The sequence below is a fragment of the Taeniopygia guttata genome, chromosome 12 (genome assembly GCF_048771995.1).
Source record: "Taeniopygia guttata chromosome 12, bTaeGut7.mat, whole genome shotgun sequence".
NCBI classification, from domain to species: Eukaryota; Metazoa; Chordata; class Aves; order Passeriformes; family Estrildidae; genus Taeniopygia; species Taeniopygia guttata.
The window spans coordinates 15658444-15682810 of NC_133037.1; the positions used below are offsets into that span (position 1 = coordinate 15658444).

Below are 24367 nucleotides of genomic sequence, written 5' to 3' on the forward strand. Positions count from 1 at the left end.
CCTTACGGAATTGCAGAACATCCTCAACCAAAGGAGTAAGGAAGAGAGCTCTCCTGTTATTTGTGCTGTCCCTGGACCCTCCAAGTTTTACCTTTCGGTGCTGTCACTGGCCCGGCCAGGCTTCTCCTCCTTGTGCTCGGTGCTGCTGCTTGACCTGTGAAGGCTCCGGCGCGAGTGCTTGCGCCGTGGCTGGTCCCTCTCTGGCAGATCATCCTGCTCCAGAGCCTCGTTCTCCACATAGGGATAGGCCACCAGGTTAATGTAGCCATCACTGTCTCCCTCAAAACAGACAGATACCACACCTGCCAGGGAGAAATAACACATGAATTCTCCTGGAGGAGGGAACACACAACCATTATCAACCAAATGCTCTACAGGAGAGAGGAAAAGGTAGCTCACAGAGAAGCAAAGCAAACCAAGAGCAATGAAAGAGGGGGAAGCTCTGCCACCACAGGAAATAAGGACAAAAGTACAGCTGGAAAGCTGAGGGTGTGATTTATTTCCTTCCTTCAGTCTTGCAGCAAATGTTAAATTGGAGAGAGTCAAGTTCAGTCTGCCAAGATGCTGACAGGAGCAAAGCATGTAAAATAATATCTGGTTTGCTTGGATAAGTACCTACGTCCTGCAGAAACATTCCTGCTGTTGACAGGGACGTCACTGGCCAAGCAGGACTGTGCTTTCTCTGCTAAAGGAGCTTTCCAGCATCAGAGCAATGAAGTACAGAGCCCTAAGGCTGAGGTAACACCTGCCACTCTTATCACAAGTCAGCCAGTCTCAAAAAAAGGGATCTGCAAGGGTCTAGGCCTTCCTAGCAATAAAAACAAGGGGCTCTGGAAGCATAACTACCTCTGTCAAGGGCAGGAAAGCAGGACCATGTGTCCTGTCCAGCTTCATCTTGTGAAGGCTCCTGAAAAGCACCAGACCAAGGGAGGTTATAGACCTCCCACAGCACAGACTCAGAATATATCTGGCCAGCCACAGAGCAGGACTGCTGACACTTCCACTCAGGGCTGACATCTTCATTTCTGGGACTACTGCTCCAGCCCTGAAAATGAGGCCATCAGCCCATCTCCTGATGTGCAATGACAAAATGTTTCATTAGCTTGTCAGTAGTATTGACTAGCTGCCAGGAGTTTCAAATGACAGATGCACTGAACCAAATGATTTATCACAAACATGAGGAAACCTTGCCCTGCCCAGCTGATGCTGGCCATCCTGTTCTCGTCCTTCTTTTCTCCTCACCTGCACAGGACAATGTTAGCAAGGTTCAGGTGCCTGAAACACAACTCCAGAATGTCACTACATAAATGCTACTCCAAGTGCTGCCTGGATGTGCTCAAAATACCTCTCTGAAGTCTTACAGTAATATCCAAGTGCTCAGACAGAAAATATCATACCCAGTGTTTCCCCCAGATCAATAGGAAAAATTTCAAGGACTATGAGGAAACTGTACAGAATGAAATCTCGCACTGGGAGAGACATGCACATCCCATGCCATTAGGGTACCAGGAAATACCTGATCTCAACAAGACAAGAATCCATCTGGACTATCAGCTTCATTGTTTTTCAACACACCACCCCAAGAAAAACTCACATCATATGGACTCTAGGAACTACTGGCTTCAGTGGGATTTCTGATGGGACACTAGAGCACTGTGTGGCCTCAGAATGGCCAGAGGGTTAAGAGAGGACCCATCTGTTGCAGACTGCATCCCTCACTCATGACAACCTGTGTGCAGACACCGGGAAGGAAGCTGATACTGCTTTAAGACAATCAGGCTGCAGTAAGATGCAAAGGCAAGATCCTGAACAGATGGTCCCAGCTATCTGTAAAGCACCACCTTCCCAGTGCCATGTGGAGAGAAAGCAGCAGAGGGAACAGGAACACTGAGCCCCCCAGAAGCCTACCTGACCACATCACCATCCTGAACACAAACACACAGGGCTGGAAGCCTAAAGAGCTTCTCAAAGACACAGCTGAGCTGCCAGCCTCCTACAATGACACAAGCACTGGAAAATTCCACTCCTTCAGCTGGGGACAAGGCTGCACCTCAGCATTGGGAAAGCCATACTTCCTGCTACAGCAGCTTGCTGCTATGGGTCCATAAAAGAGATGGGATGAGGAAGCAATAAATTATGGAACTGGAATTTGCAAGTGCTCAGTCTATGATCTGGCTTAATTAGCTCAAGGTCAAGGCTGTAATTGACAATAACTTGGTAATAAAACTGCTTAAGCTACACATCCATAACCTTAAACTTTGGACTACAACTGTCACATTGCATATTTTCTGTCTAGAAAGAGGAGCACATTCAACTCACTGTGCCTACCAAAAAAAAAAAAACAACTTCCTCCAAGTGCTGCTATCAAATTGCCAGCCCACAAAAGGGAGTTTCAAAAAAGCAAAATTACCCCAAAAGACAGCAGCAGCTGCAGGAAAATGGAAGGGCAGGTTCTTAAAGGCTGTAACTGCACTCTCAAATGCCAAGAGGCCTCACCTTTGTACTCAGGTGTGAACTCCTTCATTTCTGGGGGCAGGGACTCATAGAAGCGCTGCTCCCGGGTGATGAGGGGCTTGCAGACAGTGTGGTCATCGTAGCGCATCATGCTGCTGTGCCCGCCCACCTGGTGAATGAAAGGCTCCAGCAGGACCCCCCGGTCTCCAGAGCGAGTGGCATTCTTGCCATACTTGCCCACTTCCATGGTTTGACAAACACACATTGCGTTGGGCACCCGTTGCACTCCTGGAGCATGGGGAGAGCCACATGGGCTGGGAGGGGTAGCTCAGCAGTGGTCAGGCAGCCACAGGGGAGAAATCCTGGCAATTTGCTTCCTTGCAGTGATCTGAAAAAGCAATAGATTCCTGTTAGTAAAGGACTACTTACACTCACTCCTTGTTTGCTTGGAGAAGTTTATGGTACTTATTTATTCCCTTATCTCTTCTGTTTTCTGTTTACATCCTGCTTGTTCCAGCATGCTCCTCACCACCTCTTTAATCCTACAGGTAAACACACACTAATTGGAGGCAGTCCCATCTAGAGCTCCTCCAATAGGATTGACAACGGACAGGGAAAGGAGGAAATACGGCTATTTTAAGCCTCCCATTTTTATAAAATATTATTTCCTTCCCTGTTCATTTTATTAGTCAGGCAATGAAGCAGACTGTGAGCTATAGCCCACACCTGCCTATCAGTACTGGTGACTGACACAGGCAGTACAAACATTTCCAGAATCTGAAATCCTCTCCTCATCCCTCTGCATTTTTAATATCTAAATAATTCCTGTTCACCCGCTACTGTCACACTGTTTCCTCCTTTAGCACTCACTTCTCTTCAGGCACTGACATGAAAGACACAGAGTAAGACAGTTGTTCTGTCACTGTGTGTGCTGGAACTGAATGAATTCTGCTCAGATTCTCTCCTTATTACTCTCAGCCTTTCAGGACAATTTTCTAATGCTTTCACAGCACCTATATGCACAACAAAGCCCTGATCTCTAGAGGTAAGCAAGATATATCACTAAATCCCAAATGAGATTACAAGTGCTTTAGAGAAGCAGATGGTCTTTTAGTGTTTGCAGAGTGCCCAGTACAGCCACAGGATGATGGAAAAGTAAAGCTGCCCAAATTCTCTCCAGATGACTTGCCCTTTTTCCAGCTTAGATCACAGCTGCCCCTGAGGCTGCTGGGGAAAATGTCACAGGATTTCCTCACAACGATGAGTTATCCAAATGTTGGTACAACAACCAAGTGGTGACTACAGTTTCCAAATGCATCGAATTTCCAGTTTCTTCGCACAGCAACAGCCAAGGGCAGTAATTTAAGAACTGAGGGATCCTGGAGGCCTGAACAAGGGACACGGCTCGGGCTGTTCCTCATCCAGCCACGGGATGTCTCTGCAGCTACACAACACTGCCAGGCTGGGGGAATTCTGCATGAACAGGGGCTCATCTCCCCGGCTCCAATTCGGCCATGTCAGAGATGAAGCTCGAGGGATGCAAAAGGAGGGGTGACACTTCATAACATGTTTAACCCAATCTAACCCAAATTCCCCACAGCAGAACAATGCTTCTCTCTCCCTTTCTGTTCATTCCTGCTTGGTGCCTCACACTGGGTTTTTGGGATAGTATGAGGTACGTACATTTGAGTTGAATCATCTTGCTGATCCCTTGGAAAACATTTCCTTTTGTGGTTACATGACCACACTGCCACATTCAGTGCAAGGGGAATAATGTGAATATTTAGCTGGCTTTTAAGGCAGGGGCCAGGAAATAGGAAGGAAAAAACCACACAACACAGATAGTCCCTCTCTAAAGTAACTCATGTCAAAGTTGGTTCAAGGCATCCCTCAAACTTGTCTCCCAAACTCACTCGGAGCCTAAGCTGGATCACAAACAAAAACATGCTGGGGATTTCTCTCCTCCCTCTTGTTTGCTTTATCAACAAGAAGAAACTTCAGCTCATAGATGTTTTAGTTGGCTTGAACACAGTTAATATCCAAGAATAAGAGAGGTACCACCATTTGCAAGAGGTCAGCACTTCACAGATTCCAGACAAATGTTTCACAGACTAAAGTCTCCCCTTCCTGATGCAGCTTTGTCTTGGATTCAATTTCTTTTATTTTTGGCAATAATAAAGCACAGCTTTCAGCTATTCCAAACAATACAGAGGACAAACTTAACTTCACACCTTCCCGTAGTTTAAACTTCACAGGACAAGAGAAATACAAGATTTATCGGTGTGACAGTTGTTGTCACACTCAGGGGACATGCACATGATGCTCAGGACTGCAGTCATCCAAGGGCTGCTGGGAAATGGCTGTGGCCACCAATGGGCTCACAGCCAAGTACCCCAGCACCCCCAGGAAACCCCAATATGACAAATTGTGGGTGTGCAGGCTCCCTGGGAGGAAGTGAAAGCCATAAAACCAAAACATTCTGAGGCTGTGACACAAGAAAAGGAGCTGGGCATCAGGTGGGAAGATAGTCCAAAGCCAGATACAACTGCTCTACACACACATAGCCACAGACTCTAGAGAAACAGTGATACAGGCAGTATTTTCCCATGTTCAAGTGAATGTGAGAAAAAAATACTTTGTGGCAAGCAGCATTTCAGAGGCACTTGTAAAGATGAACATTTCCATAGAGCTTGAGAAAGACACTTTATAGCTCAGATACAGCTTAGTGTTTTTCATCACACTAACTCAAAGGGTTATTACTAAACATGGACACTATCCACAAAGACAGAAGACTCTCAGCAGTTTCAAACGAACATAAAGCAGAAAACTATTTGAAGTTCTAAATATTACTCATCCTTTGTCTGTTAAACAAAGGCATGAGTTCAATTATTTTAGCTGGCTTAAAAAATTCAAAGTCCTTCCAATTAAACTGCAAAACACAGTGCACAGTCTAAGAAACAGCTTGAGGGAGACCAGTTCATTTAAGCAGATCCTTTGGTATCTTCCACCACCACCACAGTTCAAGCAGCAGTGAAACACCCAGGCCAGTTTAGCACCCCCTTCCAAGAGAGTGATCTCTCCTTAAAAAGACAGAGTGCCCACTGAGCTGGACTCGGGAAAGGTGGGGGATGGGATTTAGGAGCCGAGTTATCTGCGACTACACAGACACATCAACCCCGTATTTCATTATCCTCCCCAGTAACAGACTCATGCACTGGAACAGAATCTGCTCTACAATATTTACGTCTAGACATCTCTTTGTCACTGTATCTGCTCCAAGTCTGATCTGCATACCTCACTGTTTAAACACTTCCTGGCAATAAGATGTGTTTTCTTGTAGTAACACATTTCCAAACAAAATTCAGTAAGACATCCAAGATAATTCTGCTCCTCCTAACCCATTAAGTGGGGTAAACCCTGTCCTCAAAACCAAACATCACCCTCCAGCAGGGAATATATCCCTTCATAGAAACAGAGCTGTGTTCTTGAAGACCCAGCCAGAGACCTCTTAAACGTTACTGAACCCTGGCTGAAGACTACAGGCGTCTTACCAGACCAGCATCAGCCCCAAGGAGATGCTCCTGCCAGTACACAGCACCAGAGAACGAGAACAAGAACAGCAATGTCTCCTCTGAGGGTGTAACTTAAAGCAGGCAGAAAAATTAGCCTTGGAGGTCACCACATGGCAAGCGGTGAGAGCAGGGAGCTGCAGTGCCATGGGTGTGAGAATTACTGCTGAGCACCCCATGATGTGATGTCCCTGCTCTCTGTAAGCCATCTTGTAAGGGAACACTGGCAACACTTCACGACTCACTGGTAAAGCTGCTTCCCTAAATAAAAAGGAAAACAAATGCTTTAAAATTGTGATGAATCACACACAAGAACACTGACTGCCCTCAGCAGCTTGCACATCCGTGTTTCCAGCACGTCGCTCCTCCGACTCCAGCCCCCAGGCCCTGCCATAAGGAGGGCTAAGGCAGATGGCCACTGACGACTCTGGAGACAGGCCACAGGCAAGGGATAAATACAGACCCCAACGTCACCATGACACAAGCTGGACTTTCCCTGAACAGCCCCAGAGCACTCAGGGGCAAAGCACAAGAATAGAAAATACCAGTATAGCAAACAAGAGGAGTACAGCATTTGGTCAATTGGTTCCTGGTGAGCTAGACTCATTAGCAAAGAAAAGCAGAAGCATCTGTGCTGAAAAGCAGGGTTGTTTCTACTCATGCTGGATTGGATGAGATATGAGAAGAAAACCCAGACTAAGAAAGTTTAAAAAAAACTGTTTCCCACTGTGCTATGAGATCAACTTTCCAGTACAAAAGCTGACCCCCCCCCCCGCTCAGAGGTTTGAAATATGTCTGTCAAGTCAGCAGGAAATGGAGATGAGCCCTGGGACCTGGGCAGAAAACACAACTCTCCAGGAACCTGCAGCAACTCTCAGAATGTAACCAGAAACATTTGGCCTTGGCAACATCCAGGAAGCTACAGATTTTCCTAGCTTACTTAAGCACATAGCTTTAAATCCTGAGCCTTCTCATGCATCTTGTCCAACCCTTTGAACTACTACCAAATACTCCTTTCTGGACGGGCTGCTCTCACCGTGACAAGTATGGCTCGTCAGATTGAGGCCAGGAAGTAGAATACAATCCATATACATGCATCCAAAGTGGAACAGAAGTCTTAGGAAAAGCTGCTCAGTAATGCCAGCTGAGGAGGAGAATGGCAACAGTGAGGCTTGGGGAGGAAGTGCAGTGAACAAGGGCTTGGAGAGGACAATAGCCACTACCATGCATGCTCCACCCTGTGCCATGAGCTGAGCTTCCTTCACCAATCCTCTTTCTTCCTCATCAACAGGGCACATATGCACCAACTGCTAAGTGTTCACAAGGAAAGAGCCGGATCTACTTAAGACAGAGCTTGTCTGAACCTAGAGAAAGGGAAATTAAATTAAGCTTATAGTACAAGTCCTTAGACATACGTGTTTCTGGCTCTTAAAGATCTGAAGGAAAACTCTGCTGGTTTTAGCTGGGAGAGTTGATTTTCTTCCTTTTAACTTGTATGGAGCTGTGGTTTGGATTTTTGCTGAAAACAATGTTGATAATAGAGATGTTTTTGTTATTGGTGAGCAGTGCTAACTGAATCAAGGCTTTTTCTGCTTCTGACACTGCTCCACAAGTGAGGAAGCTGGGGGTGCACAAGAAGCTGGGAGGCAACACCCCAATTGGCCCCAAGGATATCCAGACCATATGGTGTCAAGCGTAGCATACTGAGCTGGGGAACGAAAAAGGAACAGGGGATGTTCAGAGTGATGGTGTTTGTCTTTCCAAGTCACTGCTACTGTGATGCAGCCCTGCTTTCCTGGGGACAGCTGAACACTTGCCTGCCCAAGGGAGGCTGGGAATGAGTTCCTTCTCTTACCTCCCTTGTGCATGCAGTTTTTGCTTTACCTGTTAAACCGTCTTTATCCCAACCCACGAGTTTTGTCACTTTTACCCTTCCAATTCTCTCCCTCGTCCCACCAGGAGGGAAGTGAGTGAGTGGCTGTGTGGGGCTGAGCTGCTCGCTGAGGTTAAACCAAACAGACTATTTGTGCCATACTTCTGTCACACTGATCACAAAGCTTCAGCATTTCTGCCAGCAGCCTGCGAGACCAAGAATTTTCTCCTCTTTTCCTAAGAAAGAAGCGGAAGCCAAGCCTTTTCAGCTCCTTCTGAAGAAAGAGAGACTGAGCCATGTACTTTTACTCTGCTTGGACTGCTGAAACCACTCACTAAAACCAGTGCTTAGATCTGGACTTAAATAAGGTTTCTTCTTCTTAGAGGCCAGATTAGCAAGAATTGCAAAGGCCCTTCTGCTGTCACCTCCACATAAAGCATGGCAAGCTTTCTGGGAGGGATGAGGTACTGGGAGTCCTTGTTAGGGATTCAGACCCAGGACACAGACAATACCCCTTTGCTCATACTGGCATCATACTGGCACCCTAAGTGGTAGCCTCTCTCTCTGTTTTTACCCTTTTTTTTTTTTTTTTTTTTTTTTTAAGCCAACTCTCAGCACACAGCCATTAATAGGGAAGGTCTGTCACATTCAGCAACATATGGAGCAGGTACTCTGCAACATTTTGTGAACACCTGTCATGCAGCTGTCTACAGACAAGGGTAACCCAAGCTGGGGTTCAAATGGCCTCTTCCAGCTTGTATTCCTGTCTGGCCTGATGCTGGACAAGCTGGCACTACTGTGATAAGATCGTGCTGGGGAGCAGTGGAGTACTGCACATAACAGGGATGATATGATTAAATTCCCTTGCTGCTCTTTTCTCCAGGCTTCCCCTTCCTCACTGGAGAAATGCACCACACTGGCAGGAGGGCACAGGCTGTCTAGGGACCTGCCAGTCCTTGTCACTGCTATCAGTGTCACTGCAAAGGCTGCAAGAAGGGCCAGCCCTGGTCTGGTCATCACCAGTCTTTCCTCCCCAGTAAGAGGGGGGGATGAGCAAGAGGGAGATGAGCTGCCGAATCCTCCTGCTGCACACCTTGCCACAAATACACCCTGCCTTGGTAGAAAAGGGCACCTTCCTTCTCTGTTCCAAAGCACTGGCTGCAGTCCAAGCCTGAGAGTTTCCACAGCAGCAAGACCTGACAGAATATGTACAACAAAAGGTTGCTTTATCACTACCAGCCCAGAAGACTTTTTTCCAAGCCTGTGCCCAAGAGAGCAGGGTCATCCAATATTGGCTTTGCATTTTATAGGAGAAATGAGATTATGACACATGCTTTCTAGAGAAGGGCTTAGGGAAGATCAATGCTTGTGAGGCCTCATTGCTCAGCTTTCTGTGAGCTAATTTCTGGCCTCACACCATTTACAAAGAGGAAGAAGTCTCCACAGGTTATTTTTAAATTATTCCAATGCAAAAGCTGGCTGCTCAGCACAGCTTCCCAATCCAATTGTCAGAGACAGTTAGAAAGGAACATACTTTCAACAGTGAAAAGCCACAATGAATCAACCTAAACCACCAAGAAAAAACATTTTTTAAATTTTAATGCAGGGGCTCAGAAACTCATCAACAGGCAGAAAATTGTCCCTGCATTGTCAGCATGGCAGAGAGAAAGGAAAAAGACTCACGCCATTCCCATTGAGGAAGCCCGGCTCCAAGATTAACTCAGAATTTGTAACTCAACTTATGGATTGAATAAGCAGAGAACAATTTTACCTCCTGTCTCAGAGAAATCTTATGGTTAAAATTTTCATCTAAAATAAAGTATACCTACTCTTTAGTCACAGACCTTGGCCTCTTCCCTGACAGTGTGGCTTAAATAAGGCAGCCACAACCCTTGGAAAGTCCTGCACAGTCATCCAAGTAACCACCCAAATGCCTCCCCAGCAGGAAGATGATGCAATAACTATGCTGAGTTCAGCATGAGGAGGAGTCCACTCAGAAACTGCACTTCCATGTCAGCTGTGGGTACCAGATTCTACAATCTCAACAGCATCAGAAGGCAGGATGGAGGAGCAGTAAATGCACCACAGCTGCTGACAGCAAGAGAATGAGTCACAGCTGGGGATGGCTGTGCTGAGCCAGAGGACAAACGCACTGCACAGTGAGCACTGCTGGCAGAAAGAGGGAGGTGTGACATTTTGTGGGAGCATGGACAGAGCTCAGCCAGATGGGTGGCACAGGGAAGGGCTGCTCAGCTCTGGGGAACTGCCCCACCAAATCAAGGAGAATCCACTGCAGTTAGGCAAGCAGGTTTCAGGTTTGTGTTACAACACAGGTGAAGAGAACAACTGGCACCTCCTAAGTTCTCATCTCATCTTCTCCTGTCTTAAACTGCCCCAGAAGACCTTGAAGGCATCACACCAGAGCCAAGGAAAACAATTTGGCCTAATCCCCTACAGAGTAACTGCTGGCCTCTCAGCTGCAAGGTGCTGTCATCACCCACATGTGCAAACACCTCTGGAGCTTGAGCTCCCACTCACACTTCCACATGGACTAGACAAAGAGAAAAGGTTGTGCACCTCAGCCTTCTGTCCCTCAGACTCCTAGCTAGTACAGACACCTGAAAAGCAGGTGGAAAGATGGGACAAGATCCTTCCAGCTCCTGTAGAGAGGAAACAAGAGGAAGCTTCCAGCAAAAACACCAAAATCCCAGAAAAAGGAAGTACTTGTGCAGCAATCAGAGCAGTTTTTTCAGGATTCAGAGGGTGGCTGACAGGAACTGAAAGGAACCATCAATGTGCTGCACCTTACACCTGTCACCCAGAGAAAGCAAAGCACAGCTGCCAAAGTGAGGATTCTGCAACAGGAAAAACAGTCAACTCCCCTACCTCAACAGCAAGGGTGCACTCAGTTTCAGACCTTACACGAGCAATGAAAAAAAGAGAATAAAGGTGTGTTTTCTGGCTCTTTGCCCTCCATAATCCTGTTAAAAAAATACGGGAAGATAAGGGAAAACACAAAAGAGGTTTTACAGTTTGGGTTTTTTGCTAATTGGAGATAAAAGTCAAGAAAAAATATTTAATATTCTTATTTTTTGCTTTCAGAATGTGTAAAACCAGTGAATTAAGGAAGAAAATCGATGTGAACACCTAGGCCTCCAGCTGTCTGACAGGGAAATGACAGTGAAAACATCCATCAGAAGTTTGGTCTGCACAAGAAAAAAATGCACATTGATACTTCATTCATCCACCATGTTCTCTTTGGGTTGGTAAAACAGGGCAGTTTTAGGGTTAAAAAAAGCTTGCTTGTCTTGGTTGCTTATAAAGTGATCCTCCACGATGGAACCAACACCATCTAAATGCCTGGCTTTAAAAAACCACCCAATATTATGCTGAGATTCCTTCTGGCACTGATTGAGCCAAGTCAGTTTTAACTCCTCCTTCAGTTATTTCTTCAGACCGTGACTGCACAGACAATCCTTTGACATCTGGAACAGCATTAACAGTACCCTCCCACTCAACTCTGCTGCACTGGTACAACTGTTTGCAGCCTCACTATGAATCAACTAGGGAACTGATCACAGTTAAAAATAAACCAGCGCTTTGTTTAGTTTTTTTTAAGGATTACTTTTCAACCAGATCAGATCCCCAATCTATTGTGCAGCTGTACAAACAGTTGTATCAGCACAAGGTGCCTGAATTGCTGATGGTTATCCCCTGTGCCTAAAGCCAATGTTTGCATTCCCAGCTCACCTCATTGCAGGGCTGCTGTAGAACAGGATCACTGACCAAACAACACATAGGAGGCTCGACTGTCACTGCTTGCAACCATGGAGGGTCCCTCCAGTGAGACAAAATGAGGTCACACTGACATCTATCCTACAGCTAAGGCATGGCTACTGAGCTCCCTCGAGCTGTTGTTTGTCCAAAATTGTATGTCATTATTGCAGCCTGCATGCTGAAATAAACATAAAACATGACTAACCAAGTCACTAATGAGAATGAACAGCTTTGGGCCAAGTTCTGAAACAAAACTCTGCAGAAATTGCATAACCACTAACTCTCTTGGTGATCTTCCATTCAAGAAACACAAGCCTATGTGATGTGCAGATTCCCACTAATTTGAAGACTGTGACATTCAGAGAGTGAACGGGGGAGCCTACTTTCAGTTTTGGCAACTTTTCAAATTGCAGCTGAATTTTTATTTGAACATGGAAATACAAACACAAATACTGACAACCAGAATAAGCACGAAGCAATGATGCCATGCTACCACACTTTAGAAACAACTATGAGAGAAACAGAAGGTCTTCCTAAATTACCAGCTCAAATCTTGTTTGAAACAAAACCAACTGAAAACACCTAATTTTTTGATGGCTGCCTGGGAACCTCCTGGGAAATACTTGTTCTGTGTTTCCAGCTGGTGACAGGTACTTGCATCAGACACACACCCTTGTGAGAGGCCTTCTCATTGACAACAAGGCACAAAAGACTGAATAACCATAAAGATCTGATTTCTAGCAAAGGGCAGGAGGCACATTAATGAAATAGCTTCAGGAAACCAGCTTTCTACAGTTTCTGTTGTGTCTACTCTAGGAGGCAAAAAAATCTCTAAGCTGTTCAGCAGCCTTTTTTGTAGATGTCACCACCTCAATCCGTGAAGACACAAAACTGAAAAAATTGTTAACTGGCAAACCTTACCCTTTCTTCCTTAACATGCATCTCAGGCTATAGTTCCATGACAGCTTAAGTAAATCTAAGTCAGCATTCTTCAAACCCATCCTCTCCCCTGAGTCAGCACTGGCACTCACTGATCCTGTTCAGAAACCAGCCTGGCAAAGAAGTTAACCCAGAAAAAAAAGAAAAGTTGTTTTCGCCAGTGTGGCTTCCTGAACTGGTTTACTGCCAGTGCCCATTGAAAGTAAAAGGGGACAATCACTAAGCAGGGCAAAGGCAGGCATGAGAGGAGCAGAGCCAATTCCATTCAGCTCCAGCTGCCCTGCAAACACACGCTCAGAGAACAGTCTCACCCCGACTTCAAAGAGATGTGAGTTGTCACTTGCAGCAGAAACATCATTTGACTTTTTCACCTCTCCTGACATCTTTACACCTGCATCAGCACCCCTGCAGACAGCTACATTAAGTACCCAATCTGGTAGGAAAACAAAACAGTAATACATAAAACAAAACAAAAAGCCTTCAGTTTTCAGTTGGATCAGGTCCCTAATACATCTAGACATCAATCCCCCAGCATCAAAAAATAAAACTCAAGAAAAAAGGTTTAATCTTTTTTCTGCTTTCAGAATGTAAAGTAAGAAAAGGGAATGGGAAACCAAGGAAAGAGGGAACCAAGGTGCAGCAAAATCCCAGCTCCAAACAACTGTGAAGCTGCTCTTACTCAACGTAGATAAAATATCAAAACATAACTACCTAATAGTTATACAAAACCACTTTGGTTCAAAAGATTTAAATAGTACATTAAAAAATCTGCAATCTAATCCTTCATGTTTTCATCTTCCACAACTCACCATTAATATTTAAAACGCCCTATTTCCTCAAAAATAAATATTTAATTTATTTGATACCAGCATTATTTTCAGAGCAAAGGAGCTGCTAAAATATATAGAGGAGAGTGAGGAACAGCCTGTTGTGATTAAATAGGGCATGACAAACAGCAGCAGCATGCACAAGCAGTACTGGGAAGCAAAGCCAGGGGGAACAGCGACAACAACATTATACAAACAACACTGATTCATGAACAACAAAGAATTCTTAGAAACTGCTGCCTGGGTTACATCCAAGGTTCTCTTTACCTTGGTTAAACTATTAAGAAAGTCACTTCAGAAAGCTGACCATTTCTGCACAACGAAGCTTTTTAAGAAGGAAGAGTTGATCCATCTAAAGGGCTCTGTGTAGGAAACCACTGCAGCAGCTCCTGTAAGCAATGGAGTTGCAACAACACTGAAGGTGACATGAAGCTGGAACGAGTCATTTTCCCCCTGTCCCACCATGAAAGGGCTCTTGTGCCAACACAGGTCCAAAAAGCTGTGTCTGTGTACGCACCCCTCAGCTGCTGCAGAGCAGACACGTCATCCTTGGCTGTGCACAGCAACTCCTCAGTGACAGGGACATCATAGGCTCTCCTCGGGAGAATTTCACTAAGGTATGTTTCCTGACTAGCCTCACACCCATTTCCTCATTATTAACTCTGCTGTAGCAAGCTCTCACCACTGCTTTTAACACCTAACTCTGGACAATGCATTCCTCAAATTAGGGATTCCTGGAAGGCCCAGCTTTGCTTCAGAGACACAGAAAATTCAGTTTTTATTTGCCATCTTGCTGCCATGTGGAGGAAAGCAAGCTTAAAGAACGGTCTGGGCCACTGCCATGCAGAATTCACTCCTCCAAAGTTCAGAGACTGAGTTGTGGCTGCTGCTTGAACAAGCAGCAAGTTTCCATTGTATTTGGACAATCTTGCAGAAAAAATAGGTCTTTAAAAGAAAATACTAAGTTCACGAGCAAATGCTGTATCTCTGTCCAAACGAATCACCAAAATATCATAAATCACAAGCAAGAAGTTAATAAATTTCTGGCTGCTGACAGCCACTAACATTGAAAGTACTGCACTTTAAACATCAAATACACATATTACAGGGTTTTTAAACATTAAGGAAATTTAGTAAAGCTGTCATTTAGGACTGCATTTAGACATCTGAATTTTTCACAACTCTCCAACACAAGCAAAATACAGGTGCAACAAAATAAGGCAAAGGTAAAACTGGTGAAGCCACAAAGCACTAAGCAGAAGCACATGGTTGTCCCCTTTAGATCAAAGTGTCTCACAGGGAACAGACCACTGTTTCTATGCAGTGAGACTTCATAACCCTGTCACACAAGATTATCAACCCATATACACACAGCTGTCTTCTGGCAGGTAGTCAAACCTGAGGCAGTGGGAGTTTTATAGGGGTCAAGACTCTTGCAGGATTCATCTAGATCTATTTTCTGCTGCTGTGAGATAAAATATGAAAATGGGAGAGGAATTGATCATAGAGGCAACAGAGCTTTGCACAGGGAATGTTTCTCATCCTGCAAAAGGTGACCTTCCAAAGCCTCGATTCTCTTCTCCTTTAAGAGGATTGTGAATCCTACCCTTGGGACACTTCTGCTCAGCTACCAGCCCACTGCTACTACACATTAACACTCTGTCTTGTGTCCTCATTTCTACCAGCAGAGAGATATTAGAAAAATTTATGACTGCTCAAAGACCAGACTTTTAATGGACTCTCTAATGCAAGTAGGGAAAACCACAGCCAGTGATGTTTAGAGGGGACTCTTCATTGTGCTGTCACACACCCAGCTGCAGATCTGCTTAGTGCTTCCCTGCTCAAATCCCAATTCAGCTTATCTGCACATGCAGGCTGCTGACTACCCTGACAGCAGACATTTCATCAAGGAAAGACTGAAAAGAAGAGATCACCATATGCTAAAAAATTAGGGCAAGTCTAGTGAATGCAGTTCACAGCTCCTCCGCTCATGTACTGAAGCAGAGCCCCAGCAGGCACCAAGCCCAGGTGGGCTGTCAGGAAGTGAGAGCAGCAATGCCCTGCAAGAACATGCTGGCACCTCAGAGGGAAAGCCAAGGAGCAGAATGTAGCACAGTCAGTTACATAAATCCTTCTTTTTCACAGACATCAGACACCAAGAATTTGAGGACAACTTTCCCTCTGTTCTTTTGGGGCTTTTTTCACCTTCCAACAAGACAACATTTGGACACTTCTAAATGGAGTCTACAGAGCAAATCCTGAGTCTTCTCTAGACAACATAACCAGGAATTATTCCCCTTGCCACTTCACAGTACACAGATGTAAAGCAATCCACGCTGTCATAGCAATGACCATATACATTTTGTCTTCATAAGGTAATTAAAGTTACAATGCATTATGAATTCCACACTGAGAAAAAAAATGTGGGGCCAGACATGAAGGGAAACCTCAACAGGAAGGAACACACTGCCAGCATCTCTGTGAATGAAGATTTAGGATGCGATTAGACACACACACAAGCTAAATCTAATGGACGCAAGTTCCCATTTGGGACAAATGGGAAAATGTTCTCAGAAGGGAAAAAAAAAAAAAAAGTACTGGCTAACATAACAGACCTCAGATGCAGCTGTAAGAACACTCCATGGTTTTCACTGTTTCAGACTACACGATGCAATAGCAAAGTGCAGCCAAGAGTTAAAGAGTTTTAACTGTTAACTGCACAGAGAAGCTACAGACTTAACCACAGACACACTAAAGCGACAAGGAGCTGAACCCATGAAGAATAACTACAATAGGCATAAACACAGAGGAGCTAAAATTACTTTCTTTAGGCAGTTCTGATAAAATAAGGATGATCTATAGCTTTCCAAGAGACCACTAGCTGAAAGACAAACGTAAGCAGCTTGTGGTGAACTCGGATTTTTAATACCGTTCTCAAGTTTTAAATTATTATGCTTTTAAAACAGAAAAAACAGCTTTGATTAGAAAGTCAGTTGCTGCAGATAATTGATCCCCACAGAAAAATACACAACTAGGACAGAAAATGAACTCCTAATTGCTATTTTTGATTCTGCAGTGGCAAAAAAACCTCAAGACCAGCATTATGTAAGACCATTAACCTCTTTGCTCATAACTGGCACCTTAATTTAGTACACTACCACACTAGAAAGCTTAAACTGAATTCTTAATTCCAACGCATACCACTGGATGCAGCAAGGCAGTAATAGCAGTATTGGAAAGGGGAAAAAAAATTCCAAAGCAAACACCACACTGAATTCTGCAATTACAGTTCCTTGGGTGTAAATATATACACCTCAGCCTGACCAGATCTAATGACACAGTATTCTTTTCAGACTGGCAATCCTGAAAAGATTATCAGATGCTCCACAGTATCTTAGGAGCACTGAAGAGAATTCAAAGCACAGATTAGGTTAAGAAAACCTCCAGATGACCTTTTATAGCAGCAAGTTTGTCAAACCCAAAGAAGCTGTAACCCGTTGAAAACAAAATTACTTTGTTTTGACTGATTACTTTTCTTCTTTTCAAAATAACCTTGCAGCATTCCAAACACATCCTCCCTAGGTATAACTGAAATCTCCAAAACTACCATGTATTGTATTTAACAATAGTTCAGTGGCAATCACAAATACATATGACTGAATGAAAAACAAAACAAGGTAATCTTGAAGAACATTCATGTGAACCTCCCCACTTCTTCCCAAGAAAAGACATATTAATCTTCTACACTGATAATGAGCCAGACTGATGAATTTCAACCAGACAGCCTCTTAATACTGTCTTCCATCCACTCTTATCACATTGTGGCAAAGGATGACATTCAGGAGGGAAAAAAAGACTGATTAAGAGCCTACTGTCAGATGCTAGCGTCCTGTGTGGAAAGAGCTCTATGAATCACTCCTTCATCTGCCTCTGCCTCCATTTACTCTTCAGAATTCCCTGTTGTGCATGAATACATACTCCACCCACCAGACTGTAATGTCCCAACCTGCATACAAGAATACAGTGGGAGAGTTTCAAAACACCCAGTAAACTTAAGCTAAATGACCCTGGTCCTCTTCCTCACCCACAAATCCGATTATTTTATCACAGAAGACAGTGAGGTGCAACAGAAACAACTTGAAGTTGGTAAATCTAGTCACACTCCTGCACGTTTCACACAGGAAAGGTGTACCAAAAGGACCTGACCCATGACTGTCCCCAGGACTCAAGTGGGATTGATCACCCTGGATTATCCTTTGGGGCTAGTTTGAAAATAAGTAATCAGAGATGTGCCAGCACCCCTGTGACTTTTCCAAGATGACCAAGACCGGCACTACAGCACCATCGGGTCCCATGGGCTCCCATGGCTCCAGTTCTCTCGAGTAATCCCTCACTCTGCCTCCATTTGCTTCTCACTGCTGGCTCCTCTTTCAACCTTGTCTCCAGACACAAAAGCCAGGAGACCTTGCAACTGAAGACTCACTCAGGCATCGAAACCATCAAACACCTCAAGGAAGTCTGTGCATCACTGGGCCAACCCCCTTATTCAGCAGTCTTTGTTTACCCTTTCACTGCCAGTGTAGAGGTAGAAGTTATGTCAAAATTATCAGGAATGTTGCAAAAAGCACTTCCTGTGAGAAAGTACACTGCTTTCCCCATTCAAAGACAGAAACGAAGACTAACATGGCCAGGTTTGTTCTGTCTGTATCCCAGGCTGTCAAAGAAATCCCAGGTCACTTTGCAGACATAAAACAAACTTGCTGGAGTTGCATGACCCCATTTCTAAAACATTTGGCAAAACAGACTCCTTCTCACTGCTGGCCAGGCTGAATTTAGCAAATGGAAGTTAGGTCTGGAAAGAGCAAACCTGGACTCCCCCGAAAATCCCTTAGAAAGCTGCATAGAGAAACTTCTTTCCAGCTTTAATTAAGAATAAAAACCTAGATGACAGAATAAGGGAATAAGGAACTAAGATTTTCACACATTTAGATGCCAACTGTCCAGATTGCTCTTGGTATAGAAATGGGGATGTTTTATGATGACTCCATTCTCTCATGGCTTTAACACACATATCATTTCAGTGTATCAGATGAGAGGGAACTGCAGGAGAGAACTCTCAGCTGTTGCAATGCTCTCCAAGAGATAGGAGAGCCAAGGCAGGGAAGGCTTGCAGCCCAGGTCCCTGCTGCAGGCTCCTGGCACTGAGCAGGCGTCTCATCGTGCCACGCTCCTGCTGCCAGGGCGGCGGGAGTGCCTGCTGTGCCTGAAAGCCAGCACGGAAGTGTCACAAAACCAAACAAAAGTACTTTTATCAAACTCCACAACTTGCAAGTCTCCCCTGCCCCCTTCTGGGATCAACATGGATTTGAAAACTTCAGTAGCTTCTTCCAATGATAAAACTGTTTGCTTGGGCAAGCAATGGGAAAAAAAAAAAAAAGCAAGAGCTCTTGCCTTAAGCATAAGTCCTTTCAGCAAAGACATGGATGTTACTAAATGCATCTCCTGCAGCAGCAGAGGCAAACTGAAACTGGGTTTTCCTCACCCATACACTGAAGCCACTGTCAGGAACTCCTGCCTGCCAGAAAATGGCCGGACAACTCACTACAGCTCAACTCTTACGACTGAGCTGATTCACTCCCCAGGTCATGATGCAGATGCGCAATGCAGGCTCCCTGTTCTCTACCCCAATAACTTAGCTACTTACTTTCCCCAAACTTAAAAAAAAAAAAAAAAAGAAAAAAGTATAGAAAAAATAGCAACTGCAGCAAAATTTGCATGATACAGATTAACTGCTCAAAAACCTTTTCCACAAGTTATAGAAACCACATTCTATTAAGCTGCTGACTGCGACCTGACTTAAGCAAAAATCCCTTTGCAGTGACTTATTTATGTTGAGACTTTAAATGCTAAAGACAAACAGGCCTCATTAGGGCCAGATGTGAAAAGTTCTCCCACCTGCCTCTTCCTACCACTAGCAAGGAAAACATCATGCTGCTGTTTATATGTGCAGTTTTCCATTTCACAATGCTTAAGAGAAAAGTTGCTCTTTCCTCTTTACCTTCAGAGTACAGTCCTGCAATACTCTGCTACTCAGAAAACTTACACAGATATTCAAACACTATTCCTCTGTCTTTGCACGTAGACTACAGAGGAAAGCTCAGCCAAGACCCCACATCCCATTCCCACCTGGGACAAGGAGAAGGAAATTTTCAAAGCACGGCTACTGGTAAGCAGCCATTTAGGATCTGTGAAGGGAAATGTTTCTCATCTTGAAGAGACTGATCCAGACACTCCATCCAAAGAGCACACTGTGAACAACAACACGTCCTGTGCAAAGGGAGGGGGAGAGAAAGTCAGCTGGTAAGGAGTAGAAGCTGACTCCAGTACTCAGGAAGCAGCACAAATGTTTTGTTTCCTTAGGAATTAGAACAACATATAGATTTAAACACATCAAGTCTAAGAATTATGCATCAAAACCAAACACAGACTTGCACAAAGAACCATCACAAGCCAGCTAATCTCACCCTTAGGGCCTCTGTAAACCAGTGTTTGATTTGGTTCACTTCAAGCTCACTGTAAAGCAGCTTTACAATTCCTATCATACAGCGTGGGCTGTGACACCACTCTGATCCATCTCCTCCTCAGATCTATACATTGCCCTTTCTGAGCTGCCTGAGAATTAATTATATGGAAAAGAACAGTGTTAGATAAGGGCATTCCAAGCAACTGGCTCTCTTAAAGGAGCTGGGGACTGCAGGATCTCAGAAAATCTGTGGCAATGCCCATTCAGTACAATTCCTGTCGTTAGAGAATCAGTTTAAGACCCAAACAAGCAAACACTTCTCACTTCTGTGGCCAGAAACAAACATCTGCTCAGCTACGGCTTGGGCTTTACCTCTGCCTCTTGTCACCACCACATCACATCACAGCAGCATCCTGACTGAGGACGTTCTGCCAAAATTGAAGGTGATGCACAAACAGCAGCTCTGAACAAAAAGATTAACAGTCTGACTTTCAATATGTTGTCTGCATAAGCTCCACCTACCCCTCCATGGAATGCAAGGCACTAACAGTTTCACAGCCTCATGTGGGCTGGAATTTCAGTACCCAAGAGGACTTTAATCTCACATATGCAGACAGAGATACACCAGGGTATTTTGGCAGTTACAACAGCATTTGAGATGACTGGAGGGGCACACGCATCAGAATTTTCTCTTTCTCTAACTGTGAAGATAAAGCTAAACAAACATTTTTGCCTCAGCTACACTCATCTTTTTCTACACAGGGAAGCAGAAAACACTTATATTTGGCAGGTCCTTAATGGCATCCTGCAGTTTTATCAGACAGCACAACTTCCGTCTGAACACTGGTAAAACATTTAAAGCCATGAGAAATGCAGCAATTCTTACATCTCTCTGCTGAAGCTTAACAGGTGAGCAAAGTGCTCAGTTGATTTGGTTAACAGATTCTTTAGGTATCTTTTAGATAACCATAATCTACCTGATAATACCCAAAGGGAAAGGAAAGAACCAGGAATAGGCTACTGGTTTTGATGCTTCCACTGAACGTTTCCATGGTCTTGGTAAAACCATTCAGTTGTGGTGTACTTCAGCCAGCAGAAAAACAGCTTTTCAGAAAGGAGCAATTTACTTGACTATCTTGCTACTTTTAAGCCATACTTTAAAGCCAGAAGTCTGGCAATCATTTCACTTTTCATGATCCCCTTGCACTTCATTTCAACTTAGTCTTGCATGTTAATTAAAATTCTCAAAACCTAAAGAATTTGTGCCCTAGTACGTGAACAACTGAATTGGTTTTGTTAATACAGACTCAAATTAGGGCATCTCTTTCTAATGAATGTGGTCCTGCTTGGCCAAAAATTCAAATCCTTGAGCAACTTTTCTGTTTTTATGGCAGAAACAGAAAGACAATCTAGGATCACATCAGTCCAACAAAAAGACTTAAAGGAATAAAAGCAAGATTATCCAAACAAGCTCACTTCACCCTGGTAAACAAATTCTTGTGCCAAAAGCACAAGGAGCAGTTGTTATCTAGCGGTTTGTTCTGTACTCGAATTCCGAGACATCGATACTAAACAAAATTTGGGGCTTTCTTAAACATCTGAAAAAGCTCAGAGAAATGCAAGGCAGTCAGTTATACAGTACTCCAGATTATACCAATGCTCAGGACACCACTTAATTTACTGTATGAGAAAACAGATCTGCAGATTTCCCTGTAATTTCAAGTAGACACCCATGCTACAATAAACATACCCAGGTCTGTATGGATAGGTAAAATCTTCTATGCCCAACTGAGAGATGCCCTCCTCTCTCACTGCAACCCCTTCTAACTTTACATTGCCTATGAAAAAAATACTTCAGTTGGAAAAGCATATTTTGGGCCACCACTTTTTTATCTATTTTTTTTCCTTGAAAAAAGTGTTACTCACAATGACAAATAAAGCATTCCTCACTCTTTACCTTCTCAACACCTCCAGCAAAACAAGCTTTATCTTATAAGTGTCTTTTACCACTATCAGTGCATCTACATTAAGGGATTCCTACTTCACTCGGTAAGGATGAACATGCTGATTAATGCAGCTGTCCCAAGCAGTTGTAGCAGAAACAACCTTGTAAGCATGTCCATAGGGAGTTAAAGCCACACAATCACGTTGCAAATCCATGCCCCCTGCTTGATACCAGCTTAATTTTCCTAAGCAGGTGACCCTTGAGGCTCACAGGCAAGCAAACATGAGCTATAACTTCTCAAATGAACACTTCACTGTTATGTTTTTTTCCTCCATGAGGAAGTACCAAAGGAAGGTACAGTCTCATATACCCCAAGAGTATATTCTCTTGTACTGTCAACCCACCAAAAAAAAAAAACCAAACCAAACTAAAAACACTGAAAAGCAAGGATTAAAAAATGAGCTGTGTTTTATGGGGAGAAAAATCTTAATGGAAGTGCTGCAAGAAAGCAAATAATGCCATGGAAAATTCAAGGATAAAGGGCAACATTTCATTTCTGAGGTTTGGAATGGGAAATAATGACGTCTGCCATAGCAAACATACTTTAGACAAAGACACTGCACTAAATCTGGTACTTAATTTAAGTAGAATATATGACATATTATCTGATGGGACTGAAAACTAAGGCAGTAATTTCATTTGAAACCAGATAAAACTCTAAACAGAATTTCATACAAGGATATTCTCATCCCTTCAATAGGGCAGAATACACATGATACACAACCCAGGGTCATGGAAGGGATTTTGATCTGGGCCTGTTGTTATCCTGTAACTCTCCTCAGGATCAGCGTAATCTGCAAGGCTTTCAATCACTCACACTGAGAATCTTAGAGCTGTTAAAATACCTTGGAGACGTTTTGTGGCTCGCAGCATGTTCTGGAAGGTAAAGGACAAAGAATTAACAGGAGGCCCAGCCAGCTGAGTGGAAATGAAAGGCAATCTGAACCTGAGGCTGTCTTCTCAGGAGACACATGCATCAGTCAGACAATCACAACTTCAAGCTTGGCATGGTGCTACATGTTCTGAAGGACAAAACCTGGCATCTTAAAATGTCTGCAAGATTATTTTACCTGATCAGGAACCAGGACAACCATTCTTTGGTACCTTCTTCTATCACACCTCACACTTCCAAGGTATCCAATGTAACTTGGCTTTGCAAAAGCAAATATTAAAGAAGGGAGCTCAGGACACAGTTCGCTCTACTGTATTTCTTAAGCACCGTCCAAAGGGACCTTTAATCCAAACCTTCTTATAACTCTCCTATACACTAACCTGGACAACAGGCCCCTTGAAATGCTCTGCCACACCAACCAGCTCTGTTTGAGGGTTTGAAACAAGAAATTTCTCTTCATTTGAGGTGATGAATCAGACAAACAAAGCCTATATTTAACTTCCTGTTCACTGAAGCAGTCGTAAACAAGTCCCTGTAAACAGTCTACAGGTCACAAATTCCCAACATCTTATCTAAATGTTAAGCTGCTGAAGTGGATCTCAAAGCTCCTTCCAACAGGCTTTGTAGTGTGCCACTTACAACTCAGGCCGCTGGTTATGTAAGAGATGTAAAGCCAAAGCAAAAAGAAAGTACGTTAAACCTGATATGTCAAATTGTTTTGTAGATAATTAGATGCAGCACCTGCATATACATAAAAAAATCTTCTTCCCCATACACTAAAAACACACAGGACACTCATCTGGAAGTCACACAAGTTGTGGCAGGTTTGTTTTTAACAGCAAAACTTCTCTCAAGTGTACTACAGCTACCTTGGTTTTTCACACTAAGTTCCTCTAAAGACACTGCAAGGCCATGCTGCAGGTTGGTTTGGTTTGGGTTTTTTCCTACAAAATAACAGTCTGCTAAATCACATGTATTCTCACAGCCACAATACATCACGGGCTGTATATAGCTAGGGAAAGCCAATTTCCCTTTCATTTTCTCTCCCAGATCAATACAGTGTGATAACATGTGCCAAAAGCATATCATCTCAGGCTGAAAAACACAAAATAACAAGCATAATGGGTGGAAAATAACAGAGTTCTCTTCCTTGAGAATCATAAAAAACCGCAAATGACAGAAAACCTGAAACAAAGTGCTTTGCACTCATACAAGAGGGAACCTGGCAAGCTCACTACAATGGGACACATCTTTGGCAGAATTCTTAAAAGGTTTTGAATTTTCTTCTGGTTGTCATGTCACAATGGGATGAACTCCAAAACACAAAATCTCAAACACTTCACCATCTAAGCTGTGATCTTTAATTGCCAGGTTTTAGGAAGATATTTTAACTGCGGTGAATAAAAGCCTTGGTTCACTTTGGAGAATGACACAATACCACTAAGTATTTTAACTAAGAATATCTGAGTCAAGCTGCAGTCACAAATCAGAACTAATTTTGGTTTTTG

The 24367-nt window shown here is 43.7% G+C and overlaps 1 protein-coding gene across 6 annotated transcripts in view; it reads right to left on the reverse strand.

The window, feature by feature from the left end:
• IP6K1 (inositol hexakisphosphate kinase 1) overlaps positions 1-24367 on the reverse strand; it is a 37052-nt gene that overhangs the window by 5447 nt on the left and 7238 nt on the right. For all 6 annotated transcript variants that reach the window (XM_030283520.4, XM_030283519.4, XM_030283515.4 and 3 more), the window contains 2 exons: positions 2497-2842; positions 92-302 (listed from right to left, as the gene is read on the reverse strand). In XM_030283520.4, the coding sequence (XP_030139380.1) occupies positions 92-302; positions 2497-2719 (434 nt within the window). In that variant the 5' untranslated portion in view covers positions 2720-2842. The remainder of the gene's footprint in view (positions 1-91; positions 303-2496; positions 2843-24367) is intronic.